Source organism: Protopterus annectens, chromosome 7.part0 (assembly GCF_019279795.1).
Source record: "Protopterus annectens isolate FY-2018-M chromosome 7.part0, PAN1.0, whole genome shotgun sequence".
In the NCBI taxonomy this organism is placed as follows: domain Eukaryota; kingdom Metazoa; phylum Chordata; order Ceratodontiformes; family Protopteridae; genus Protopterus; species Protopterus annectens.
Genome location: NC_056739.1, coordinates 70,769,810 through 70,796,666, shown reverse-complemented (window position 1 = coordinate 70,796,666; position 26,857 = coordinate 70,769,810). Strand labels below are relative to the sequence as shown.

The 26,857-nt window shown below is 40.7% G+C and overlaps 1 protein-coding gene across 1 annotated transcript in view; it reads left to right on the top strand.

Moving 5' to 3' along the window:
* Positions 1-26,857, top strand: part of ITPR3 (inositol 1,4,5-trisphosphate receptor type 3) — a 2,403,054-nt gene that overhangs the window by 1,829,391 nt on the left and 546,806 nt on the right. The window contains exon 42 of the mRNA XM_044076491.1: positions 6,170-6,370. Within this exon, the coding sequence (XP_043932426.1) occupies positions 6,170-6,370 (201 nt within the window). The remainder of the gene's footprint in view (positions 1-6,169; positions 6,371-26,857) is intronic.

Sequence of the window (26,857 nt, the reverse complement as noted above, 5' to 3'; positions counted from 1 at the left end):
CTCTACCCCTCACCAGCCCCAGATCACATTATATTGTGTATATCTAGTTTTTATCTTGTTGCAATATAAACTTCAGATACTTTACAGCTGAAAGAAATATTTTCTCACTTTAACATCACTAGCATTCACAGCAGTCACTGATGAATTTTTTATACTCCAAGTAGATTTAATGGAAGTGTGACAAGTAAGAAAGGTAATTGGGAGCATATAGTCTTGGAGTGTGGTGAGTTGTTGGACTTTAAGGATTCCCTGCAAGATGCACTGTCAGAGATGCTGGGTGGGCGGATTGGTGTGATGAGGGAGATGATTTTTATGAGCTGTGATACAGAATCATAATTGCCTTGGTAAGGCCTTGCTATGTCTAATTATGATGGCTGTAAAAAAAGCAATTACTAGAAAATGGAAATCAAAATCTAAACCAACTATACTAGAAATAGTGAATATAGGGTACTTACGTATTATCAGAACCAGATTTCTACAGTGCCATAACTTGGTATGTTTGTGCGGAAACAGGTGTCCTAACCTAAAAATGGGTCTGTAAAGAACTACGGCTTAGTCTGTCACAGTGGGTATGAGCCAGGAAGAGGAGTAAGGGTGAAACTTTGTACTTTGAGGAGATACGCTGGATTGCTTTTGTAACTGCACAGTGGCGCTCCGCTTAACAATTGCTGCATTTCTGAAAAACAATGTTATCAAAGGGAAAGGGAGTCATGAAATACACCCTATTACTGTAGCAAACTTTCAATCTTTCAAGGACAAATTTTGCATACTTCAACAGAAATGACTGCATGAAACACCGCAAAGTGTTATTGAAATTTTATGGACGCCTCAGTTAAAACGTGATGGACAGCTGTGGTTCAGAAGTTGCAAGGCAACAGAGTTAATAACTGAGGTGAGCTACGATCAGAAGTGTACATAGGATTTTTAATAAATTAAACTGGTTCTTTTTCTGTTGTGCTGTTATTTGCAGTACAGCACTGATCCACATATACCCTTTTAGATCAGTGTGGAAGCACTCGCTGTCTGTTTAACTGACTTGCTCAGAGTCATGCAGTAATGGTTGCAAATCATTCTCTGGATACCAGTGTCAATGCTGCTATAACAATGCTTACGGTGCTTCAAATGCACGGCACAAAAGTGAAGCAAAAGTGTGGTTTCCACACTTTGGTACAGCTCTTTCCATGCTATGTAAGTCCCGAAATTCTTCACACCAGTTTCATGCAGTCGTTTCTGTTGAACTGTGCAAAATTCCTAATCATGAAAATCTGGTTGCGATAATACGTATGTACCGAATATAGTAATAGAGATAAAACAACTGGAATTGAGATGTTTAGAAAAGGGTAGGTGCAAACTACATAGAAAAAAATGGGAATTATGGGAACAATACATACAGAGGAGGAATGAGGTTTAAAAGAAGGCAGGTCTTAAATGAGCCTTGTAATGTTTGACTGAAAATGTTTGGGTAGGTTATAGGTGATGATGTTTGCAACTGGGAGTGTGTCATTATGTTTTTTGATGTAAAATGCTTGCAACTAGGATTTTGTTGGTGTGGTTTGTTTTCATTTATATAAATGTATGATTGCCTATGTTGTACGTGATGGTTTAATAAAGATGTTTCTTGTTTAAAAAAAGGGAAGGAATTGAATAATTTATGTAATGTTGCTTAGCTTATATGATACATAGCAATACATGTGAAGTATAATGGGATTCACTTCATAACATCTCCAATGGCTAGAACTCCCCCAACAACTGCAGCTATCTCAATTCCAAATATTACACTCTATTATCTACAAACCCTCAACCTGCCCTTCCCTCTCTTCCTAGATCTCTCCCTATACTCCATCTCGAACCCTCCATACCTCCAGCCAGAAACTACTAGACATCTACCAACCCAAAAAAAACATAGTTAGTTAAGTTGCTGTACAAACACTCTGTCTCACAAGCTTGGAACAAACTTCCTCTTCACATCTGCTCTATCACCCATTCCTCACACTTTAAAAATGAACTAAAAACTCATCTTCAGAACTCCAAAACCTGCCCCTGCTTCGACCCAACCTAATTCCCCTTGGTGCCTCACTCTACTATCTTTTCCACATCTCCCTGTAAGATAGGCTCCTTTCTCCATGTTTTTATTTTAAGTTTGGTTGACTGCACAGGAACCCCCTGTGTAAAATAGTAAAGTTGTACATGTCTCTATACTTGTATGATTGTTTGCTTTCCCTCTGAGCATGATACATTTGCACACACACAACTGTATTTGCACTCTTTGTAACTTGTGTATATATATATATATATATATATATATATATATATATATATATATATATATAATCTACTATCTTAGACTTAATGACTGTACAATTGTTTAAACTTGTAATGTATTTCTATATCATCTATTTTGGAGCTTTTCTCCTCGGGTCTCCTCTGAAAAAGGGCCCAAAAGCCCAGCAGGACCAACCCGGTTAACAAATGTCAATAAATAATAACATAAATATAACACTGAAATATCAAAACACTGAAAATGAGGAAACTTCATAATATGGAAGCCCAAAATACTGAAAACCAAAATCCTGAATGTCAAAATAATGAAAACAGATAAGATACATATACTGACTGTAAACAACAAAAACCTAATTACATTCCTTCAGATATAAGCAGGGGGGCAAGCAACCCTGCACCCCCACACCCCTTGCTACTTAAATATATCAGCTCCAAGATTGCACTTAGTGTAGTGTAGTGAAGTGCAATCTTGGAGTTGATATATTTAAGTAGCAGGGTGTGTGGGGGAGGGGCACAGCCCCCATCCTGGGGGATGCAGGGGGGCTTGTCCCCCTGCTTATACTTGGTGGAAAGTAATATGATTTATCTTGTTTAAACTCAGTATATGTATGCTGTGTGTTTTCAGTATTTTGAGTTTCAGTATTGTGAGTTTTCAGGATTTTGGTTTCAGTGTTCTGATTTCAGTATTGTGATATTTCAGTGTTATGAAGTGAATCCGTATAATGTTTGTAAATGTCAACTTCTTAGTATAGTTTGATTGCTTTTATTCCTTCTTCTTATGGCTTTTCCCAGTTAGGGGTCGCCACAGTGGATCAACAGTCTACAGAACGATTGGCAGTGGAGTTTTACAGTGTCGAGTTGCCAGCCTGGCGCCCAACCTCCCACAGAAGGCACATACATGCACACACTCACACCTAAGGCAAATTTAGTGTGTCCAGTCCACCTAGAGCATGTCTTTGGGATGTGGGAGGGAACCAGAGCAGTTGGATTGCATTTATACAAATATAAATTTGCCTGTGTTGAAAAAAAAAACAGCAGTCACTGATATGAATTCCCCACCTCACATTTAAGGTGCCTCCTTGTACTTTATAGAACTACTGTACCAGTCTAGTATGCACTTGACTTCAAGAAATTTATTATACACATATTACTAAGAAAAAAGAACTTGTTTACTTACAGCTGCAACTTCAATTCCTTTGTTATTCTTCTAAATAGTAATGACAAAGTGGGACTTGCACTTTAAAATCCTCCCACCAGTTTAACATAGTCCACCAACTTCCAGTCTTTTTGCCCCACTTCTTGCAGAAACACAGTTTTTATGTCCAAACTGCATGTTATGGAAGTAACACTTTACATTTCATCCTTTTCTCTCGCTCTTTCGCATTCCTGCTGGCCTTTTCTTCATCATTTAGACCATGCAATATAATACTGTTCTCTGGTTCATGTCCAAGGTACTCACATTTTTTTCCAGTTAGTTCCTGGGCCTTTGTTTGTTGCATAGCAATTTTTCTTTGGAACACCGGAAAAGATTTTACATGAAAGTTATCTGTACGGGATGAGAATTATCAGAAGAATGAAAAGCAGAATCTCCTTAAACTTGCTGCCTCACTTTTTGCTAGTTAATTTTTTCATCCTTTGCCTGTTCTGCACCCAAAAATGTCTTCATTTCTTCTGAAAAAAATATTCTGAAGGCAAGCAACTTGAATGTTACACCTGTCTCTCAACACCCTCTGATTGCAAGGAAAATTTTGCTTTTCTTCTGCCTGTTGTACAATGAATAATCATTTTCCATGAGCACTCTGGTGTCCCATTTGATAATACTTTACCCTTCTGACATAATTGTGTTAGGAGTTGCTCCTTCTGCTGAAAAAGCTGCAACTTTACTACTATAGGTCTTGGCTGCTTTCTCATGACCAGATTTTGAGCATAGACATGAAGTGCCCTTTGAATTAGTAAACCCTGCTGTGGAATGCCAGTCCAGTTGCTTATTTATACTTTCATAAAGTCAATGCAAAATTTTCCTTCCAGTTTCTGTGATATAGAAGAAAATCTCTGGTTTTCACTATTTGATCTGTTTTCTATTTCAGTTATTTTTTTAAACAGTTGTTATTGAGAAGCCTCATATTCAGCCAGTATTTCATTTATTTCAAACTCTGATTTCTGCAGTTTTATCAGCTCATCTCAATAGCTATTTAAAATGTTGTTCTTTGCAGTCTTTTATCATTTGTCTGTATGTATTTCTTCAGTGTTACATTTATTTTAAACACCTCTGAATGTATTTATTTTTTCTTTAAATTACTGGAAGCCATCTTCTGTACTGAGACTGAAACCTGAACCATTTTTCCAAACAGCTGCAAGGCTGTTCCTCACCAGAATCTTTTCTTTTCCTTTTTAAATTGATTCTCTCTAACTTTCTCTAGATTTCTTCATTGTTGACATCCAGTAACTGAATTATACCCAAATAAATGGGTTTTGCTTGCTGCTTTCCAAAGTTTCTCTTTTCTCACTGTAAGAGCTATAATCAACCTGTTGATCAGTGTGTAGCCATCTTGAAAGTCTTGCACTCTAATCTCTGTTGACCTCAGATCTTCTCTGGCTACAGGTTGCTGCTGATTGTGGCCACCTGTGGTTTATTCTGAGGGCTGACTGTTTCAGTAGGTAACACTTTTCAATCTTTGATTTCACCCTGGTGCCCTTTCCTTACTAGCTGGAAGTCTACCTGAGTTGCATGCTGACCAATCTTGTATGTGATCTTATGAATGTCTCTTGTTGAACCATGTGTTTGCCACATTTAAACCACTTGCAAGACAGAAGTGGATAACGGCCTCTCCTTCATTCTTCTTTTTGCTGCTTCAGCCTTGTGGACCCAGGCAATCCCCTTATCCTGTTCTGTATTTCTTGGTATGAGCATCCAGTCCCTCATTATCAAGACCAACTAATTTTGTCCCACTCTAAGAAGGAAGTCCTGCAAGTGCTGCCTTATGGTCTCTTTTTCTTGCTATTGCAGCCCTGCTGCGAAGCACAGACTGAGATTATCTTGAGTCTGTCACTGATTCTGATGACATCCCTCAGTGTCTTCAGAAAATTCTCTTTTCCCACAGTTCTTCACTGTAAAATGTATTAGCTTAAGAAATATTTCTCACATGGAGCTGAATGGTGAGATTGGGCTGTTCTTTGCATACATACATGTGAGACATTCAGGGCAGAACACTGAAAACAAAGTAATTTGTACAGTGAAGAATGCCTCCCTCCATTTATAAGGTTTTCCTACAGCATTGTTGCTACTACAATTCTACAAAATTTAATTTGATACTTCATATTAGTTACAGCAAATATCTACTAGGTGTCCTGTTTCTCACTGCAAACATTGTTTTACAGTAGATTAATTAATCTAGTATTATTTTAAGATCACTCTTACCTTCTGCATTAAAATATCTTTGCTGCAATGTTTCTTGCTGTAAAGAACAGAATATAACAGAGGCCAGCTCATTGTTTTATAGCCTACAATAATCAGACCAATGCCTTTATAATGTCTGCACAACACCAGCTGTGGCTGACATCAAGTTAGAGGGACCTCTAGACAAAACTCAATTGTTGCTTTGTACAGTGAGGATTCCTTGTGTAAGGATTTAGTGCAGAGATGACTTCTCTGTCAAAGATCAGATATTACAGTGTTATCTCTATAGTATTTATTATGTAGTGTCGAATATGTTTTTTCTTTTATAAAATACCAAAGCAGTCATAAATGTTTTTAACAGTTCATCAGCAATGTGTTCAACTGTATTATTGTAATCACTTTGGTTAGATTCCTTCATCAGCAATAAATCTATTTTCTAATTACATTTTTTTCACATTTACCTCTGTAACAGATCTCATCTTCTTTCCACAGAACTTCCTACGGAACCAAGATAACAAAACCAACTACAACCTGGTGTGTGAGACCCTGCAGTTTCTGGACATTATGTGTGGCAGCACAACTGGTCGTCTGGGCTTGCTGGGACTGTATATCAATGAGAACAATGTACCTTTGATCATGCAGACTCTGGAGACCCTCACTGAGTACTGCCAGGGACCCTGCAATGAAAATCAGGTGAGTCAGCCAGCAGTGTTCTTGAGCCGAATGTGTGTGATGTAAGCATAACAACCCAGGGTCATGATTAAGATGGTTGTTGAACTGATTAACAAATTAAGACTTCCATTCAGTTAAAGGGGTTGTGCTAAATGAGAGATGTTTCTTACGTTCTTATATGAGTAATTTTGCAATTCTTATAGCATGCTTATTTTGTCATATAATTTGAGGAATGGATCTTGTTCATCAGCTTTCAGCCGCATGTTGGAAAAAGAACAGTGTAGGGCCTGTGTTAACAACAAGCTTGTCTTTGCATCCCAGATAATGATACATAGTAGCCATGAGCTGTTTCTAGTTTCTTTACCGATCTTTTTCTATTCCCTGGGCAGGAATCAACATAGGCAAAATAGCAGCGCTCTAATAAATCTGTGTCCTATAAGTCCTGTATTTGGAAACACTGTTAAAGATATTAAGACATTTAACAGTTATGTCTGGCTGAATGGCAAAGAGTGATAAAGCCCGGACTATGGCTCAGATGAGTTCAGATAGTGGGTCTGGTGCCAGAGGAGCTAGATGGAAGAGCATGGTAATGAGTGGTGTCCCGTTTGGAGAGGAGGAAATGGTGGTCTGGTTGGCTGTTGGTCACCAGCTAGCAGAGGCTTGCACGTGCTGAGGATACAAGATATGAGCTTGGCTGTACCAAGCTGGTAACAATATTCTTCTTTAAGTGTATATGTGAGGGACAACATTGTAGTTCTTATACAGACATAAGTGCCATGTCAACCACCAAAGAAGTTTTGGGCCTAAAACAGAATTCCCCTCATAACATATCATTACAGCGGCAGATGAGGGCAGAAACACCCTTGTAGCTGCTTAGATGACAGCCCTGTCAAAGGAAAAATATACTTTAAAAATGATCAAAACACGGTAGGTTCAGGTTAAGGCACTTTAATCTTGCAGCAAGGAGACAAAAACGTGCTATTACAGAGTTTGTCTAACTAGAAACAGGAAATACTTTCAGTTTTATACACTTTCTAATAAGACATTGCCTACCAAGCTGACGTAACAAATTACTAGTCTTTTCATCATCACTTGTTGACCACCAGTCTCATGAATTTCTGCTGATTTATCAATTTTTGTGAGAAACTTCCTAAGGAAAACAATGTGGCCTTGATTACCACCAGTTAGATACATGTTATGTTGCCATTCAAGGTACCATGGCTAATTCAAGCACAAAGCTAACAGTTCATTTCTCTAATAATCCTTTGTCTACATTATCTCTAAGCTTCTGCCAGCTGTACATGTTCTCATACTTCGAACAGAGCTGATTGTTTAGAATCATTACATTTACAGAATATAGCATTGTTCATTCATTCGTTCCTGACCTAGCAGATAAGCACCTGCTTCTCAAGTACATTTCCAAAAGGCATAAACATGAATATTGCTGTGCTAGCAATTACTAGGTCAGAGGGCATCTTGCAAGTTTCAGAAAGCACACTGCAGTTTCAAAAAGCATCTTTTTCAGTCTCATATGAAACTCAATTTATATATAACACAGTGCATGTAAAATAGAATGAAAAACGTGTTAACTCTTTTAACTACTAATTAGCATTAAGCATACACACATTAATACATATTTTTCTGACAGCCCCCTCTGATCATTTCATGCCTTCATTTTTGGGACTCTCCACTGTCTGGGAAACAAAAGGGGCTGATATTCAGCAAGCATGAAAAGAAACCTGAAACAGAAAAATAAACAAAAGCTGTTAGTTTTGATGTACATTCACTTATCATTTATAAGTTCATATGTGTGATCAGCGCTGTAAATTACCACTAGTATGTTTTACTGAAAACTGCTATTTGTTTTTTGTACATAGCAGTAAGGCATGATGATAACGGTTTTATTTTATGTTTTATTTTGGACTTTCTTCAATGAGGATTCCTTTAACGGTATTCATAATAATTGGGCTTCTACTCACCCTTGTCATGTGTGATGTGACGTGAATTTCTTAGTAGTCAAATGGCATTCTGCTGGTGACAGTACCAGTGTCCCATTTACGTGCTAAGCATCAGGTGACATGATCATTCCCTAAAAAATAATGTTTCTATACACCACTGTCACTTATTTGAAATCAGTGGTTGCTTTCCTGTGTTATGACCTTCTAAGCCATTCATCAAATACATCTGGCATAAGTGGTCAGCCAATAAGTATTCAAAACCTTTTTTTTTTTAGTTTGACCCAATTCTCGGTATAGTAAATTAAAATGAGTTATACTTCATGTTTTATTGTACTTTTAGCAAGTGCAATGATTTCTGCAGAGATCAATTAATAGTGTTGCTTACATTAGACAGGTTGCATCCAGAAGTTTTCTTTTTGTGTATATATTTTGTTAGGGCACTGTACATCATACAGGCAATTGTAAACACTTAAAGATTTAACAACAGACAATGAAAGGTTACAACTTCTGAAGACAGTTTGCAGAAGAAGAATCTTCACATATTAGAAAGGAATCTATATCTGAGGCAAGTGTGCAAGTTTCGTAGCATTTCTTCTAAAGTGTCACAACTTGTCTGACATCCTAGTATAAATCCTAGGGGCCAGATTCCAGAAGAGTTGCTGTCAGTGTATGTCTACCCAGATTCCAAAAGACTTCCTCAGAGTGTAAGCGGCTTCCTTCAACGTAAGGTCTATCTATAAACAGGCTTACACTGGGGGCCAGATGCCAAAAGACATACCTCTCAACTTCTTAGTGCAAAAAATCGGGATAAAGCTTAAAATAATGGGGGGCAAAGGCCCAAAAATAGGGGCAGATTTTAAATATGGGTCTTATAAACATAGAAGGTAGTTAGAGTAACAAGATTTGTTTTAGTGTGCATTTTCTGAAGGATATGAAGTCTGAAATTCGAATGTATGCTATTATTTAGTGAGTTCACTCCTCAGTGATTTGCAGAAAACAACACATTTTCTGAAGAATAGACCAAAATATGGGGCAAAAATCTAGATAGTTGAAATGTATGCTTCAGATATTCTTCAAAAATTTCCTTTCATGTTACAGTTAACAGTATGGCACCACAAGAGAATTCTTGCTTCAGCATTGTTTCTCATTTTTCAATAATTAATGGTATAAAATATGAAATATGTGTATCTTATATTTATGATTCTGCACATTTTTTTGTATTTTATGATGTCCCTATGATTTGTTTCATACTGGGGAGACCAAAAGATTATTCTGTGGTAAACTTAAAACATTTGAGCAGTGTCAGAATCAGTAGTACTGAAAGTCCCCAAAGTATTGCTTGCTTCTATTTTAGTGTGTGTGTGTGTGTGTGTGTGTGTGTGTGTGTGTGTGTGTGTGTGTGTGTGTGTGTGTGTGTGTGTGTGTGTGTGTGTTTGAAACCTGCAGAAAGATATTTGGTTAAAAAGAAATTGTCATAGAAAGAAAGTTTATGTATTGTGAAATACAACAATTTAATTTCATTATTAAGTCTATTTAGTTTTAATTTGAAAGTATTTGATTTAATAAGATTTTTTTATTGGTTCCTAAATTGTATATATTTGTTTTTATTGATGTTACTTCATGTTAAGGCATTCATGCTAAGGGACTAGAAATAGTTTAATAAAGTTGAGTTTGTTACTTACATCATAGTTAATATGTTTTTTTTATTGTATCATAGCTTACTGTCTTCTAGCAACAACTGTTCCTTTAACAGTATGGATATACCAAAATGTTTATTTAATGAAACTAATCAGGAATATAGCATAGACACATTTCTGTATGGTGGTGTTTGTTGAGAGACCAGAATGTGTGTCATTGCCTGATGAACTGGACCTCCTTTATCTGGCTTGAACTACCCCAAGAAGTAAGCTACTCACCAACAGTGGCCCACAAAATAATCTATACTTCTGAAATATGTCCCTCCATAAATTCTTTGGTCCAAGCCTGTATTCCCAGTCGAGCTCTTCACTCCAAAGACAAACATCTATTAGCTCTGTATAAACCACACAGAACTGCTGGGCAATCTCTTCACTCATATTCTGCAACTAAACTATTTTTACTAAAAGTATTTTTGGCTTGGTTTTCCTGTGAGTTTGTTCTACAGTCTTTCTGTGTTTCACCATTTAAGCGTGAGCCATGGCTAGTAAGTGAAAAAATTGGGTGTGGCCCATCAGATCATCACCAAATGCCAACTTGAATACAAATTTCTTACGACATATGCACAAGCAGGCAAGCATAGAACAGTCCCACTACTGCAGTAGTAGTGGTTTTTGAACTTGATGTTTGTCAAAAGTTTCCAAATACATCTGGTTAAAGATCATCAATTTCTGGGGGGGGGACAGGGTGGGCAATATGGCTGTGTATGCTCCATCAGGTAAGCCTGGCTGTTGTGATCTTTTACTAGCCTGATACTTGAACTTTATTTTGAAGAAACTGATTTTAGCTAACTTTGAGCCACTTTAATCAGTGGACTTAAAATGTAATTCCTGGGAAATCTGTTTCTGGTAACAGAAAGTTCAAGCTGATTGGCACAAACACTACTGGTGTTAATGTGTATTCATTCAGTGCGCTTACTTGAGTAGTACACTGATCACAACAGACCATTTGCATGCATAGCCTGGTGAAGAAATTCACAAAAAAATAAAAAAATCACAAATAGATAACCTATAGACAATTGATACAATATGTAAGTCTTCTTAGTCTTTCACCTTTTCACGGTTAGGGGTCGCCACAGCAATATGTAAGTATTACTTGAAAAAATACACTGATGAGAGAATATACTTTGCAGCATCAACTTTAGAGAGCAGTAACAAATAACTTTTTATAATAAACCAAACGGAAACACGTTACAGCTTAAAAGTACTGTTCCAACTTTACTTCTCATATAGTACAGATGATGTGAGAGATATAACATTTACCTTAGGACTTGTGTCCCTACCATCCCTCTCTACCATAGCTGGATTTATACAGCTCTTTATATACAGTTTTAGTCCTGTAGAAACAATACTAAGCTTCCTTGTTTAACAATGTCTTGTAAGAGACCAGCTTTTCTGACAGTGTGAATATCCTGTAACAGTGTCCTGATGTCCATGTAGAAAAACATATTTTTGAGGAAACACATTGTCTGTATTCTATTTGGAGAATTGCTTATCCTGTAGAAACAATACTAAGCTTAACATATGAGCATATGTTCTTGTGCCAATGCTGATAAGCATATCCTGTTTTTTATGAAGAAAAACATATTTTTGAGAAAACACATTGTCAGAGATCAGCTTTTCTGACAGTGTGAACATCCTGTATTTTATTTGGATCTTTGTATAAAAAACATCTGTTCTTGTGCCATCCTGTTTTTCCATGCAGAATAACATGTCATTGTTCTTTAAAAGCATATTTTGCATTTTTGTTCTTGCATACATCCTGTTTTAGTCTGTAAGGGAAAAATGTCCATTCTTTAAAAGCAGATTTTGTATTTTTGCTCTTGCATACATCCTGTTTTGAGTCTGTAAGGGAAGAATGTCCATTCAGCAGATTCCTTTTCCAAGCCATGGTCATTTAGTATGACTGCTGATCACATATTACTTAAACTTTGTTTCTGCATTTAAGCAAGCCTTTTCTTTCAGCATATTTACAACATAATTAATTTCAGATTTATATTCATAAAATCTAACATTACTAGCAAAATATAAAAACAATTGTGAGTTAATTTCAGTGGTAAATATGAGAGGGAAGCAACAGGTGAGAGCAAAGGGTCAAACTAGGAGTGATGTAGGTGAGGGCTGAATTAGGTTATTTGCCCAGTAGAAAGGAACTTGCATTTAGATTTTTGATGGAAGTGTCTTTTGACTTGAGCTCTGAACACGAAGAAAGAAGATACTTCTTTTAGATGATGGGGGAGGGATTGCCAGAGTTTGGGTGCAAGAATGGAGAAGGAATGGTCGGTGCAGAGTGGTTTGGTTTGAGAGGTCTGGAGTGAGAGAGTTTATTGGAAGAAGTTGCAGAAGTTGTAAGGGTGGTTTTATTATGGAGTTTGGCTGCAAGAGGTGGGAATGCACCTGGCTGAAGTAGTTTGCAAACAAGAGACCTTAGGAGTAGCTCAGCTGAATAGGAGATTGGTAGCCAATGGACTTTGGAGAAGGTGATGCAGTGCTGTTCCTGGGGGGGGGGGGGTTGGAAATGAATCAGCAGATTTTGTTTTCAATGGACTGTAGAGTGGATGAGTTCTTTTAAAGGCTGTGGCTATGGTGGAGAGCCTATACGTGATTTGATCAAGAGGACTGCTTTTCCAGTTGCATTTATAACTGGTCTGGAGAGGAATGAAGATATTTTCCAGTACCAGAAAAAAACTGATCTTTTTCCTGGTGTTTTCAGTGTGGCATTGGAAGTTAAGTGACTAGATTAGATACGAACCTAAGTATGTAAAGGATGGGGTTATTTCTTTTGTGGGAATATTTAGTGCACTGTTCTGTAGTAAGGGAGTGTCAGTGAAAGAAACAGTTTATTTTATGCCACAGGTGATGTCTTTTATATCCCTATGCCAGTTAATCCTGGTAGCAGCCTACTTTCCTCCAAACCATGAAAGTAAAGGATAGTGGCTTCTACATAACTTGGGTGGCATAGCAACTGAAAAGTTCATTTGAAAGAACATACATCAGTGAGACCAATTACTTGCTCATTTGCTTCATAAAATGAAGAAAATGGTACCATACTACTGCACGGCCCTTGCCTCAGCAGTTAGCCATAACACTAGCATTTGTTAAAAATGGTATCGGACTACTGCACGGCCCCTGCCTCAGCTGTTAGCCATAACACTAGCATTTGTTAAAAATGATATCGTACTACTGCACAGACCTTGCCTCAGCTGTTAGCCATAACACTAGCATTTGTTAAAAATGGTATCGTACTACTGCACAGACCCTGCCTCAGTTGTTACCCATAACACTACCATTTGTTAAAAATGGTATCGTACTACTGCACGGACCCTGCCTCAGCTGTTAGCCATAACACTAGCATTTGTTAAAAATGGTATTGTAATACTGCACGGCCCCTGCCTCAGCTGTTACCCATAACACTAGTATTTGTTAAAAATGGTATCATACTACTGCACGGCCTCTGCCTCAGCTGTTACCCATAACACTAAAACTTGTTAAAAATGGTATCGTACTACTGCAAGGCCCCTGCCTAAGCTGTTACCCATAACACTAGCATTTGTTAAAAACGGTATCGTACTAGTGCACGGCCCCTGCCTCAGCAGTTACCTATAACACTAGCATTTGTTAAAAATGGTATCGTACTACTGCACGGACCCTGCCTCAGCTGTTAGCCATAACACTAGCATTTGTTAAAAATGGTATCGTACTATTGCACGGACCCTGCCTCAGCTGTTAGCCATAACACAAGCATTTGTTAAAAATGGTATTGTACTACTGCACGGCCCCTGCCTCAGCTGTTACCCATAACACTAATATTTGTTAAAAATGGTATCATACTACTGCACGGCCCCTGCCTCAGCTGTTACACATAACACTAAAACTTGTTAAAAATGGTATCGTACTACTGCACGGACCCTGCCTCAGCTGTTACCCGTAACACTAGCATTTGTTAAAAACGGTATCGTACTAGTGCACGGCCCCTGCCTCAGCAGTTACCCATAACACTAGCATTTGTTAAAAATGGTATTGTACCACTGCACGGACCCTGCCTCAGCTGTTACCCATAACACTAGCATTTGCTAAAAATGGTATTGTACTAGTGCACAGACCCTGCCTCAGCTGTTACCCATAACACTAGCATTTGTTAAAAATGGTATCGTACTAGTGCACAGACCCTGCCTCAGCTGTTACCCATAACACTAGCATTTGTTAAAAATGGTATCGTACTACTGCACGGACCCTGCCTCAGCTGTTACCCATAACACTAGGATTTGTTAAAAATGGTATCGTACTACTGCACAGACCCTGCCTCAGCTGTTACCCATAACACTAGCATTTGTTAAAAATAGTATCGTACTAGTGCACAGACCCTGCCTCAGCTGTTACCCATAACACTAGGATTTGTTAAAAATGGTATTGTACTACTGCATGGACCCTGCCTCAGCTGTTACCCATAACACTAGCATTTGTTAAAAATGACATCGTACCAGTGCACAGACCCTGCCTCAGCTGTTACCCATAACACTAGGATTTGTTAAAAATGGTATTGTACTACTGCACGGACCCAGCCTCAGCTGTTACCCATAACACTAGCATTTGTTAAAAATGGTATCGTACTACTGCACGGACCCTGCCTCAGCTGTTAGCCATAACACTAGCATTTGTTAAAAATGGTATTGTACTACTTCATGGAACCTGCCTCAGCTGTTAGCCATAACACTAGCATTTGTTAAAAATGGTATCCTACTACTGCACGGCCCCTACCTCAGCTGTTACCCGTAACACTAGCATTTGTTAAAAACGGTATCGTACTAGTGCACGGCCCCTGCCTCAGCAGTTACCCATAACCTAGCATTTGTTAAAAATGGTATTGTACTACTGCGTGGACCCTGCCCTCAGCTGTTACCCATAACACTAGCATTTGTTAAAAATGGTATCGTACTAGTGCACGGCCCCTGCCTCAGCTGTTACCCATAACACTAACACTTGTTAAAAATGGTATTGTACTACTGCACGGCCCCTGCCTCAGCTGTTACCCATAACACTAGCATTTGTTAAAAATGGTATCGTACTAGTGCACGGCCCCTGCCTCAGCTGTTACCCATAACACTAGCATTTGTTAAAAATGGTATCATACTACTGCATGGCCCCTGCCTCAGCAGTTACCCGTAACACTAGCATTTGTTAAAAATGGTATCATACCAGTGCACAGACCCTGCCTCAGCTGTTACCTATAACACTAGCATTTGTTAAAAATGGTATTGTGCTACTGCACAGACCCTGCCTCAGCTGTTACCCATAACACTAGCATTAGTTAAAAATGGTATTGTACCACTGCACGGACCCTGCCTCAGCTGTTACCCATAACAATAAAACTTGTTAAAAATGGTATCGTATTAGTGCACGGCCCCTGCCTCAGCAGTTACCCATAACACTAGCATTTGTTAAAAATGGTATTGTACCACTGCACGGACCCTGCCTCAGCTGTTACCCATAACACTAGCATTTGTTAAAAATGGTATCGTACTAGTGCACAGACCCTGCATCAGCTGTTACCCATAACACTGGCATTTGTTAAAAATGGTATCGTACTACTGCACGGACCCTGTCTCAGCTGTTACCCATAACACTAGGATTTGTTAAAAATGGTATTGTACTACTGCACAGACCCTGCCTCAGCTGTTACCCATAACACTAGCATTTGTTAAAAATGGTATTGTACTACTGCACGGCCACTGCCTCAGCTGTTACCCATAACACTAGCATTTGTTAAAAATGGTATCGTACTAGTACACAGAACCTGCCTCAGCTGTTACCCATAACACTAGGATTTGTTAAAAATGGTATTGTACTACTGCACGGACCCTGCCTCAGCTGTTACCCATAACACTAGCATTTGTTAAAAATGGTATCATACTAGTGCACAGACCCTGACTCAGCTGTTACCCATAACACTAGGATTTGTTAAAAATGGTATTGTACTACTGCACGGACCCTGCCTCAGCTGTTACCCATAACACTAGCATTTGTTAAAAATGGTATCGTACTACTGCACGGACCCTGCCTCAGCTGTTAGCCATAACACTAGCATTTGTTAAAAATGGTATTGTACTACTGCACGGACCCTGCCTCAGCTGTTAGCCATAACACTAGCATTTGTTAAAAATGGTATCCTACCAGTGCACAGACCTTGCCTCAGCTGTTACCCATAACACTAGCATTTGTTAAAAATGGTATCCTACTACTGCACGGCCCCTACCTCAGCTGTTACCCGTAACACTAGCATTTGTTAAAAATGGTATCATACTAGTGCACAGCCCCTGCCTCAGCAGTTACCCATAACACTAGCATTTGTTAAAAATGGTATTGTACTACTGTGTGGACCCTGCCCTCAGCTGTTACCCATAACACTAGCATTTGTTAAAAATGGTATCGTACTACTGCACGGCCCCTGCCTCAGCTGTTACCCATAACACTAGCATTTGTTAAAAATGGTATCGTACTACTGCATGGCCCCTGCCTCAGCAGTTACCCATAAAACTAACATTTGTTAAAATGGTATCATACTAGTGCACAGACCCTGCCTCAGCTGTTACCCATAACAGTAGCATTTGTTAAAAATGGTATCGTACTACTGCATGGCCCCTGCCTCAGCAGTTACCTGTAACACTAACATTTGTTAAAAATGGTATCATACCAGTGCACAGACCCTGCCTCAGCTGTTACCTATAACACTAGCATTTGTTAAAAATGGTATTGTGCTACTGCACGGACCCTGCCTCAGCTGTTACCCATAGCACTAGCATTTGTTACAAATGGTATCGTACTACGGCACGGACCCTGCCTCAGCTGTTACCCATAACACTAGCATTTGTTAAAAATGGTATCGTACTACTGCACGGCCCCTGCCTCAGCTGTTACCCATAACACTAGCATTAGTTAAAAATGGTATTGTACTACTGCACGACCCCTGCCTCAGCTGTTACCCATAAAACTAACACTTGTTAAAAATGGTATCATACTAGTGCACAGACCCTGCCTCAGCTGTTACCTATAACACTAGCATTTGTTAAAAATGGTATTGTACTACTGCACGGCCCCTGCCTCAGCAGTTACCCGTAACACTAGCATTTGATAAAAATGGTATCATACCAGTGCACAGACCCTGCCTCAGCTGTTACCTATAACACTAGCATTTGTTAAAAATGGTATTGTGCTACTGCACGGACCCTGCCTCAGCTGTTACCCATAACACTAGCATTTGTTAAAAATGGTATCATACTACTGCACGGACCCTGCCTCAGCTGTTACCCATAACACTAGCATTTGTTAAAAATGGTATCGTACTACTGCACGGCCCCTGCCTCAGCTGTTACCCATAACACTAGCATTAGTTAAAAATGGTATCGTACTACTGCACGGACCCTGCCTCAGCTGTTACCCATAACACTAGCATTAGTTAAAAATGGTATCGTACTACTGCACGGCCCCTGCCTCAGCTGTTACCCATAACACTAGCATTAGTTAAAAATGGTATCGTACTACTGCACGGACCCTGCCTCAGCTGTTACCCGTAACACTAACACTTGTTAAAAATGGTATTGGACTACTGCACGGCCCCTGCCTCAGCTGTTACCCATAACACCAGCATTTGTTAAAAATGGTATTGTACTACTGCACGGACCCTGCCTCAGCTGCCCTGCCTCAGCTGTTACCCATAACACTAGCATTAGTTAAAAATGGTATCGTACTACTGCACAGACCCTGCCTCAGCTGTTACCCATAACACTAACATTTGTTAAAAATGGTATTGTACTACTGCACGGACCCTGCCTCAGCTGTTACCCATAACACTAGCATTTGTTAAAAATGGTATTGTACTACTGCACGGACCCTGCCTCAGCTGTTACCCGTAACAATAACACTTGTTAAAAATTGTATCATACTACTGCACGGCCCCTGCCTCAGCTGTTACCCATAACACTAGCATTAGTTAAAAATGGTATCGTACTACTGCACGGCCCCTGCCTCAGCTGTTACCCATAACACTAGCATTAGTTAAAAATGGTATCATACTACTGCACGGACCCTGCCTCAGCTGTTACCCGTAACACTAACACTTGTTAAAAATGGTATCGTACTACTGCACGGCCCCTGCCTCAGCTGTTACCCATAACACTAGCATTAGTTAAAAATGGTATCGTACTACTGCACGGCCCCTGCCTCAGCTGTTACCCATAACACTAGCATTAGTTAAAAATGGTATCATACTACTGCACGGACCCTGCCTCAGCTGTTACCCGTAACACTAACACTTGTTAAAAATGGTATCGTACTACTACACGGCCCCTGCCTCAGCTGTTACCCATAACACTAGCATTTGTTAAAAATGGCATTGTACTACTGCACGGACCCTGCCTCAGCTGTTACCCGTAACAATAACACTTGTTAAAAATGGTATCATACTACTGCACGGCCCCTGCCTCAGCTGTTACCCATAACACTAGCATTAGTTAAAAATGGTATCGTACTACTACACGGCCCCTGCCTCAGCTGTTACCCATAACACTAGCATTAGTTAAAAATGGTATCATACTACTGCACAGACCCTGCCTCAGCTGTTATCCGTAACACTAACACTTGTTAAAAATGGTATCGTACTACTGCACGGCCCCTGCCTCAGCTGTTACCCATAACACTAGCATTAGTTAAAAATGGTATCGTACTACTGCACGGACCCTGCCTCAGCTGTTGCCCGTAACACTAACACTTGCTAAAAATGGTATTGGACTACTGCACGGCCCCTGCCTCAGCTTTTACCCATAACACTCGCATTAGTTAAAAATGGTATCGTACTACTGCACGGACCCTGCCTCAGCTGTTACCCATAACACTAGCATTAGTTAAAAATGGTATCGTACTACTGCACGGACCCTGCCTCAGCTGTTACCCATAACACTAGCATTTGTTAAAAATGGTATCGTACTACTGCACGGACCGTGCCTCAGCTGTTACCCATAACACTAGCATTTGTTAAAAATGGTATCGTACTACTGCACGGACCCTGCCTCAGCTGTTACCCATAACACTAGCATTTGTTAAAAATGGTATCGTACTGCAAAGACCCTGCCTCAGCTGTTACCCATAACACTAGCATTTGTTAAAAATGGTATTGTACTACTGCACGGACCCTGCCTCAGCTGTTACCCATAACACTAGCATTTGTTGAAAATGGTATTGTACTACTGCACGGACCCTGCCTCAGCTGTTACCCATAACACTAGCATTTGTTAAAATGGTATTGTACTACTGCACGGACCCTGCCTCAGCTGTTAGCCATAACACTAGCATTTGTTAAAATGGTATCCTACCAGTGCACAGACCCTGCCTCAGCTGTTACCCATAACACTAGCATTTGTTAAAATGGTATTGTACTACTGCACGGCCCCTGCCTCAGCTGTTACCCATAACACTAGCATTTGTTAAAAATGGTATCGTACTCCTGCACGAACCCTGCCTCAGCTATTACCCATAACACTAGCATTTGTTAAAAATGGTAGCGTACTACTGCACGGCCCCTGCCTCAGCTGTTACCCATAACACTAGCATTAGTTAAAAATTGTATCGTACTACTGCACGGCCCCTGCCTCAGTTGTTACCCATAACACTAGCATTAGTTAAAAATGGTATCATACTACTGCACGGACCCTGCTTCAGCTGTTACCCGTAACACTAACACTTGTTAAAAATGGTATCATACCAGTGCACAGACCCTGCCTCAGCTTTTACCCATAACACTCGCATTAGTTAAAAATGGTATCGTACTACTGCACGGACCCTGCCTCAGCTGTTAGCCATAACACTAGCATTTGTTAAAAATGGTATTGTACTACTTCATGGAACCTGCCTCAGCTGTTAGCCATAACACTAGCATTTGTTAAAAATGGTATCGTACTACTGCACGGCCCCTGCCTCAGCTGTTACCCATAACACTAGCATTAGTTAAAAATGGTATTGTACTAGTGCACGACCCCTGCCTCAGCTGTTACCCATAACACTAACACTTGTTAAAAATGGTATTGAACTACTGCACGGCCCCTGCGTCAGCTGTTACCCATAACACTAGCATTTGTTAAAAATGGTATTGTACTACTGCACGGCCCCTGCCTCAGCAGTTACCCGTAACACTAGCATTTGATAAAAATGGTATTGTACTACTGCACAGACCCTGCCTCAGCTGTTACCCATAACACTAACACTTGTTAAAAATGGTATTGTACTACTGCACGGACCCTGCCTCAGCTGTTACCCATAACACTAGCATTTGTTAAAAATGGTATCATACTAGTGCCCGGACCCTTCCTCAGCTGTTCCCCATAACACTAGCATTTGTTAAAAATGGTATCGTACTACTGCACGCCCCTGCCTCAGCTGTTACCCATAACACTAGCATTTGTTAAAAGTGATATCGTACTAGTGCATGGACCCTGCCTCTGTAGTTACCCATAACACGAGCATTTGTTAAAATGGTATCATACCAGTGCACAGACCCTGCCTCAGCTGTTACCTATATCACTAGCATTTGTTAAAAATGGTATTGTGCTACTGCACAGACCCTGCCTCAGCTGTTACCCATAACACTAGCATTAGTTAAAAATGGTATTGTACCACTGCACGGACCCTGCCTCAGCTGTTACCCATAACACTAGCATTAGTTAAAAATGGTATCAGACTAGTGCACGGCCCCTGCCTCAGCAGTTACCCATAACACTAGCATTTGTTAAAAATGGTATTGTAGCACTGCACGGACCCTGCCTCAGCTGTTACCCATAACACTAGCATTTGTTAAAAATGGTATCGTACTAGTGCACAGACCCTGCCTCAGCTGTTACCCATAACACTAGCATTAGTTAAAAATGGTATCATACTAGTGCACAGACCCTGACTCAGCTGTTACCCATAACACTAGGATTTGTTAAAAATGGTATTGTACTACTGCACGGACCCTGCCTCAGCTGTTACCCATAACACTAACATTTGTTAAAAATGGTATTGTACTACTGCACGGACCCTGCCTCAGCTGTTACCCATAACACTAGCATTTGTTAAAAATGGTATTGTACTACTGCACGGACCCTGCCTCAGCTGTTAGCCATAACACTAGCATTTGTTAAAAATGGTATCCTACCAGTGCACAGACCTTGCCTCAGCTGTTACCCATAACACTAGCATTTGTTAAAAATGGTATCCTACTACTGCACGGCCCCTGCCTCAGCTGTTACCCATAACACTAGCATTTGTTAAAAATGGTATCATACTAATGCATGGACCCTGCCTCAGCTGTTACCCGTAACACTAGCATTTGTTAAAAATGGTATTGTACTACTGTGTGGACCCTGCCCTCAGCTGTTACCCATAACACTAGCATTTGTTAAAAATGGTATCGTACTAGTGCACGGCCCCTGCCTCAGCTGTTACCCATAACACTAACACTTGTTAAAAATGGTATTGTACTACTGCACGGCCCCTGCCTCAGCTGTTACCCATAACACTAGCATTTGTTAAAAATGGTATCGTACTACTGCATGGCCCCTGCCTCAGCAGTTACCTGTAACACTAGCATTTGTTAAAAATGGTATCATACCAGTGCACAGACCCTGCCTCAGCTGTTACCTATAACACTAGCATTTGTTAAAAATGGTATCATACTAGTGCATGGACCCTGCCTCAGCTGTTACCCATAACACTAGCATTAGTTAAAAATGGTATTGTACCACTGCACGGACCCTGCCTCAGCTGTTACCCATAACACTAAAACTTGTTAAAAATGGTATCGTATTAGTGCACGGCCCCTGCCTCAGCAGTTACCCATAACACTAGCATTTGTTAAAAATGGTATTGTAGCACTGCACGGACCCTGCCTCAGCTGTTACCCATAACACTAGCATTTGTTAAAAATGGTATCGTACTAGAGCACAGACCCTGCCTCAGCTGTTACCCATAACACTAGCATTAGTTAAAAATGGTATCATACTAGTGCACAGACCCTGACTCAGCTGTTACCCATAACACTAGGATTTGTTAAAAATGGTATTGTACTACTGCACGGACCCTGCCTCAGCTGTTACCCATAACACTAGCATTTGTTAAAAATGGTATCGTACTACTGCACGGACCCTGCCTCAGCTGTTAGCCATAACACTAGCATTTGTTAAAAATGGTATCCTACCAGTGCACAGACCTTGCCTCAGCTGTTACCCATAACACTAGCATTTGTTAAAAATGGTATCCTACTACTGCACGGCCCCTACCTCAGCTGTTACCCGTAACACTAGCATTTGTTAAAAATGGTATCATACTAATGCATGGACCCTGCCTCAGCTGTTACCCGTAACACTAGCATTTGTTAAAAATGGTATTGTACTACTGTGTGGACCCTGCCCTCAGCTGTTACCCATAACACTAGAAGTTGTTAAAAATGGTATCGTACTACTGCACGGCCCCTGCCTCAGCTGTTACCCATAAAACTAACACTTGTTAAAAATGGTATTGTACTACTGCACGGCCCCTGCCTCAGCTGTTACCCATAACACTAGCATTTGTTAAAAATGGTATCGTACTACTGCATGGCCCCTGCCTCAGCAGTTACCTGTAACACTAGCATTTGTTAAAAATGGTATCATACCAGTGCACAGACCCTGCCTCAGCTGTTACCTATAACACTAGCATTTGTTAAAAATGGTATTGTGCTACTGCACGGACCCTGCCTCAGCTGTTACCCATAGCACTAGCATTTGTTACAAATGGTATCGTACTACGGCACGGACCCTGCCTCAGCTGTTACCCATAACACTAGCATTTGTTAAAAATGGTATCGTACTACTGCACGGCCCCTGCCTCAGCTGTTACCCATAACACTAACACTTGTTAAAAATGGTATTGAACTACTGCACGGCCCCTGCGTCAGCTGTTACCCATAACACTAGCATTTGTTAAAAATGGTATTGTACTACTGCACGGCCCCTGCCTCAGCAGTTACCCGTAACACTAGCATTTGATAAAAATGGTATCATACCAGTGCACAGACCCTGCCTCAGCTGTTACCTATAACACTAGCATTTGTTAAAAATGGTATTGTGCTACTGCACGGACCCTGCCTCAGCTGTTACCCATAACACTAGCATTTGTTAAAAATGGTATCATACTACTGCACGGACCCTGCCTCAGCTGTTACCCATAACACTAGCATTTGTTAAAAATGGTATCGTACTACTGCACGGACCCTGCCTCAGCTGTTACCCGTAACACTAACACTTGTTAAAAATGGTATCGTACTACTGCACGGCCCCTGCCTCAGCTGTTACCCATAACACTAGCATTAGTTAAAAATGGTATCGCACTACTGCACGGCCCCTGCCTCAGCTGTTACCCATAACACTAGCATTAGTTAAAATGGTATTGTACTACTGCACGGACCCTGCCTCAGCTGTTACCCATAACGCTAACATTTGTTAAAATGGTATTGTACTACTGCACGGCCCCTGCCTCAGCTGTTACCCATAACACCAGCATTTGTTAAAAATGGTATTGTACTACTGCACGGACCCTGCCTCAGCTGTTACCCGTAACACTAACACTTGTTAAAAATGGTATTGTACTACTGCACGGCCCCTGCCTCAGCTGTTACCCATAACACTAGCATTTGTTAAAAATGGTATCATACTACTGCATGGACCCTGCCTCAGCTGTTACCCATAACACTAACATTTGTTAAAATGGTATTGTACTACTGCACGGCCCCTGCCTCAGCTGTTACCCATAACACTAGCATTAGTTAAAAATGGTATCGTACTACTGCACAGACCCTGCCTCAGCTGTTACCCATAACACTAGCATTTGTGAAAAATGGTATTGTACCACTGCACGGACCCTGCCTCAGCTGTTACCTATAACACTAGCATTTGTTAAAAATGGTATCAGATTAGTGCACGGCCCCTGCCTCAGCAGTTACCCATAACACTAGCATTTGTTAAAAATGGTATCGTACTAGTGCACAGACCCTGCATCAGCTGTTACCCATAACACTGGCATTTGTTAAAAATGGTATCGTACTACTGCACGGACCCTGTCTCAGCTGTTACCCATAACACTAGCATTTGTTAAAAATGGTATCGTACTAGTGCACAGACCCTGCATCAGCTGTTACCCATAACACTAGCATTTGTTAAAAATGGTATCATACTAGTGCCCGGACCCTTCCTCAGCTGTTCCCCATAACACTAGCATTTGTTAAAAATGGTATTGTACTACTGCACGGACCCTGCCTCAGCTGTTACCCATAACAGTAGCATTTGTTAAAAATGGTATCATACTACTGCACGGCCCCTGCCTCAGCTGTTACCCATAACACTAGCATTTGTTAAAAATGGTAGCGTACTACTGCACGGACCCTACCTCAGCTGTTACCCATAACACTAGCATTTGTGAAAAATGGTATCATACTACTGCACGGCCCCTGCCTCAGCTGTTACCCATAACACTAGCATTTGTTAAAAATGGTATTGTACTACTGCACGGACCCTGCCTCAGCTGTTACCCATAACACTAGCATTTGTTACAAATGGTATCGTACTACTGCACGGACCCTGCCTCAGCTGTTACCCATAACACTAGCATTTGTTAAAAATGGTATCGTACTACTGCACGGACCCTGCCTCAGCTGTTACCCATAACACTAGCATTTGTTAAAAATGGTATCGTACTACTGCACGGACCCTGCCTCAGCTGTTACGTAAAACACTAACACTTGTTAAAAATGGTATCGTGCTGCTGCACGGACCCTGCCTCAGCTGTTACCCGTAACACTAGCATTTGTTAAAATGGTTTTGTACTTCTGCACGGACCCTGCCTCAGCTGTTACCCATAACACTAGCATTTGTTAAAAATGGTATCGTACTACTGCACGGACCCTGCCTCAGCTGTTACCCATAACACTAGCATTTGTTAAAAATGGTATTGTACTACTGCATGGCCCCTGCCTCAGCTGTTACCCATAACACTAGCATTTGTTAAAAATGGTATCATACCAGTGCACAGACCCTGCCTCAGCTGTTACCCATAACACTAGCATTTGTTAAAAATGGTATTGTGCTACTGCACGGACCCTGCCTCAGCTGTTACCCATAACACTAGCATTTGTTAAAAATGGTATCGTACTACTGCACGGCCCCTGCCTCAGCTGTTACCCATAACACTAGCATTTGTTAAAAATGGTATTGTACTACTGCACGGCCCCTGCCTCAGCTGTTACCCATAACACTAGCATTTGTTAAAAATGGTATCGTACTACTGCACGGCCCCTGCCTCATCTCTTACCCGTAACACTAGCATTTGTTAAAAATGGTATCGTACCAGTGCACAGACCCTGCCTCAGCTGTTACCTATAACACTAGCATTTGTTAAAAATGGTATCATACTAGTGCATGGACCCTGCCTCAGCTGTTACCCATAACACTAGTATTTGTTAGAAATGGTATCATACTACTGCACGGCCCCTGCCTCAGCTGTTACCCATAACACTAGCATTTGTTAAAAATGGTATCGTACTACTGCACGGACCCTGCCTCAGCTGTTACCCGTAACACTAACACTTGTTAAAAATGGTATCGTACTACTGCACGGCCCCTGCCTCAGCTGTTACCCATAACACTAGCATTAGTTAAAAATGGTATCGTACTACTGCACGGACCCTGCCTCAGCTGTTACCCATAACACTAGCATTTGTTAAAAATGGTATCGTACTACTGCACGGACCCTGCCTCAGCTGTTACCCGTAACACTAACACTTGTTAAAAATGGTATTGGACTACTGCACGGCCCCTGCCTCAGCTGTTACCCATAACACCAGCATTTGTTAAAAATGGTATTGTACTACTGCACGGACCCTGCCTCAGCTGTTACCCGTAACACTAACACTTGTTAAAAATGGTATCGTACTACTGCACGGCCCCTGCCTCAGCTGTTACCCATAACACTAGCATTAGTTAAAAATGGTATCGTACTACTGCACAGACCCTGCCTCAGCTGTTACCCATAACACTAACATTTGTTAAAAATGGTATTGTACTACTGCACGGACCCTGCCTCAGCTGTTACCCATAACACTAGCATTTGTTAAAAATGGTATCGTACTACTGCACGGACCATGCCTCAGCTGTTACCCATAACACTAGCATTTGTTAAAAATGGTATTGTACTACTGCACGGACCCTGCCTCAGCTGTTACCCATAACACTAGCATTTGTTGAAAATGGTATTGTACTAGTGCACAGACCCTGCCTCAGCTGTTACCCATAACACTAGGATTTGTTAAAAATGGTATCGTACTACTGCACAGACCCTGCCTCAGATGTTACCCATAACACTAGCATTTGTTAAAAATGGTATCCTACTACTGCACGGACCCTGCCTCAGCTGTTACCCATAACACTAACATTTTTTAAAAATGGTATTGTACTACTGCACGGACCCTGCCTCAGCTGTTAGCCATAACACTAGCATTTGTTAAAAATGGTATCCTACCAGTGCACAGACCCTGCCTCAGCTGTTACCCATAACACTAGCATTTGTTAAAAATTGTATTGTACTACTGCACGGCCCCTGCCTCAGCCGTTACCCATAACACTAGCATTTGTTAAAAATGGTATCGTACTAGTGCACGGCCCCTGCCTCAGCCGTTACCCATAACACTAGCATTTGTTAAAAATTGTATTGTACTACTGCACGGCCCCTGCCTCAGCCGTTACCCATAACACTAGCATTTGTTAAAAATGGTATCGGACTACTGCATGGCCCCTGCCTCA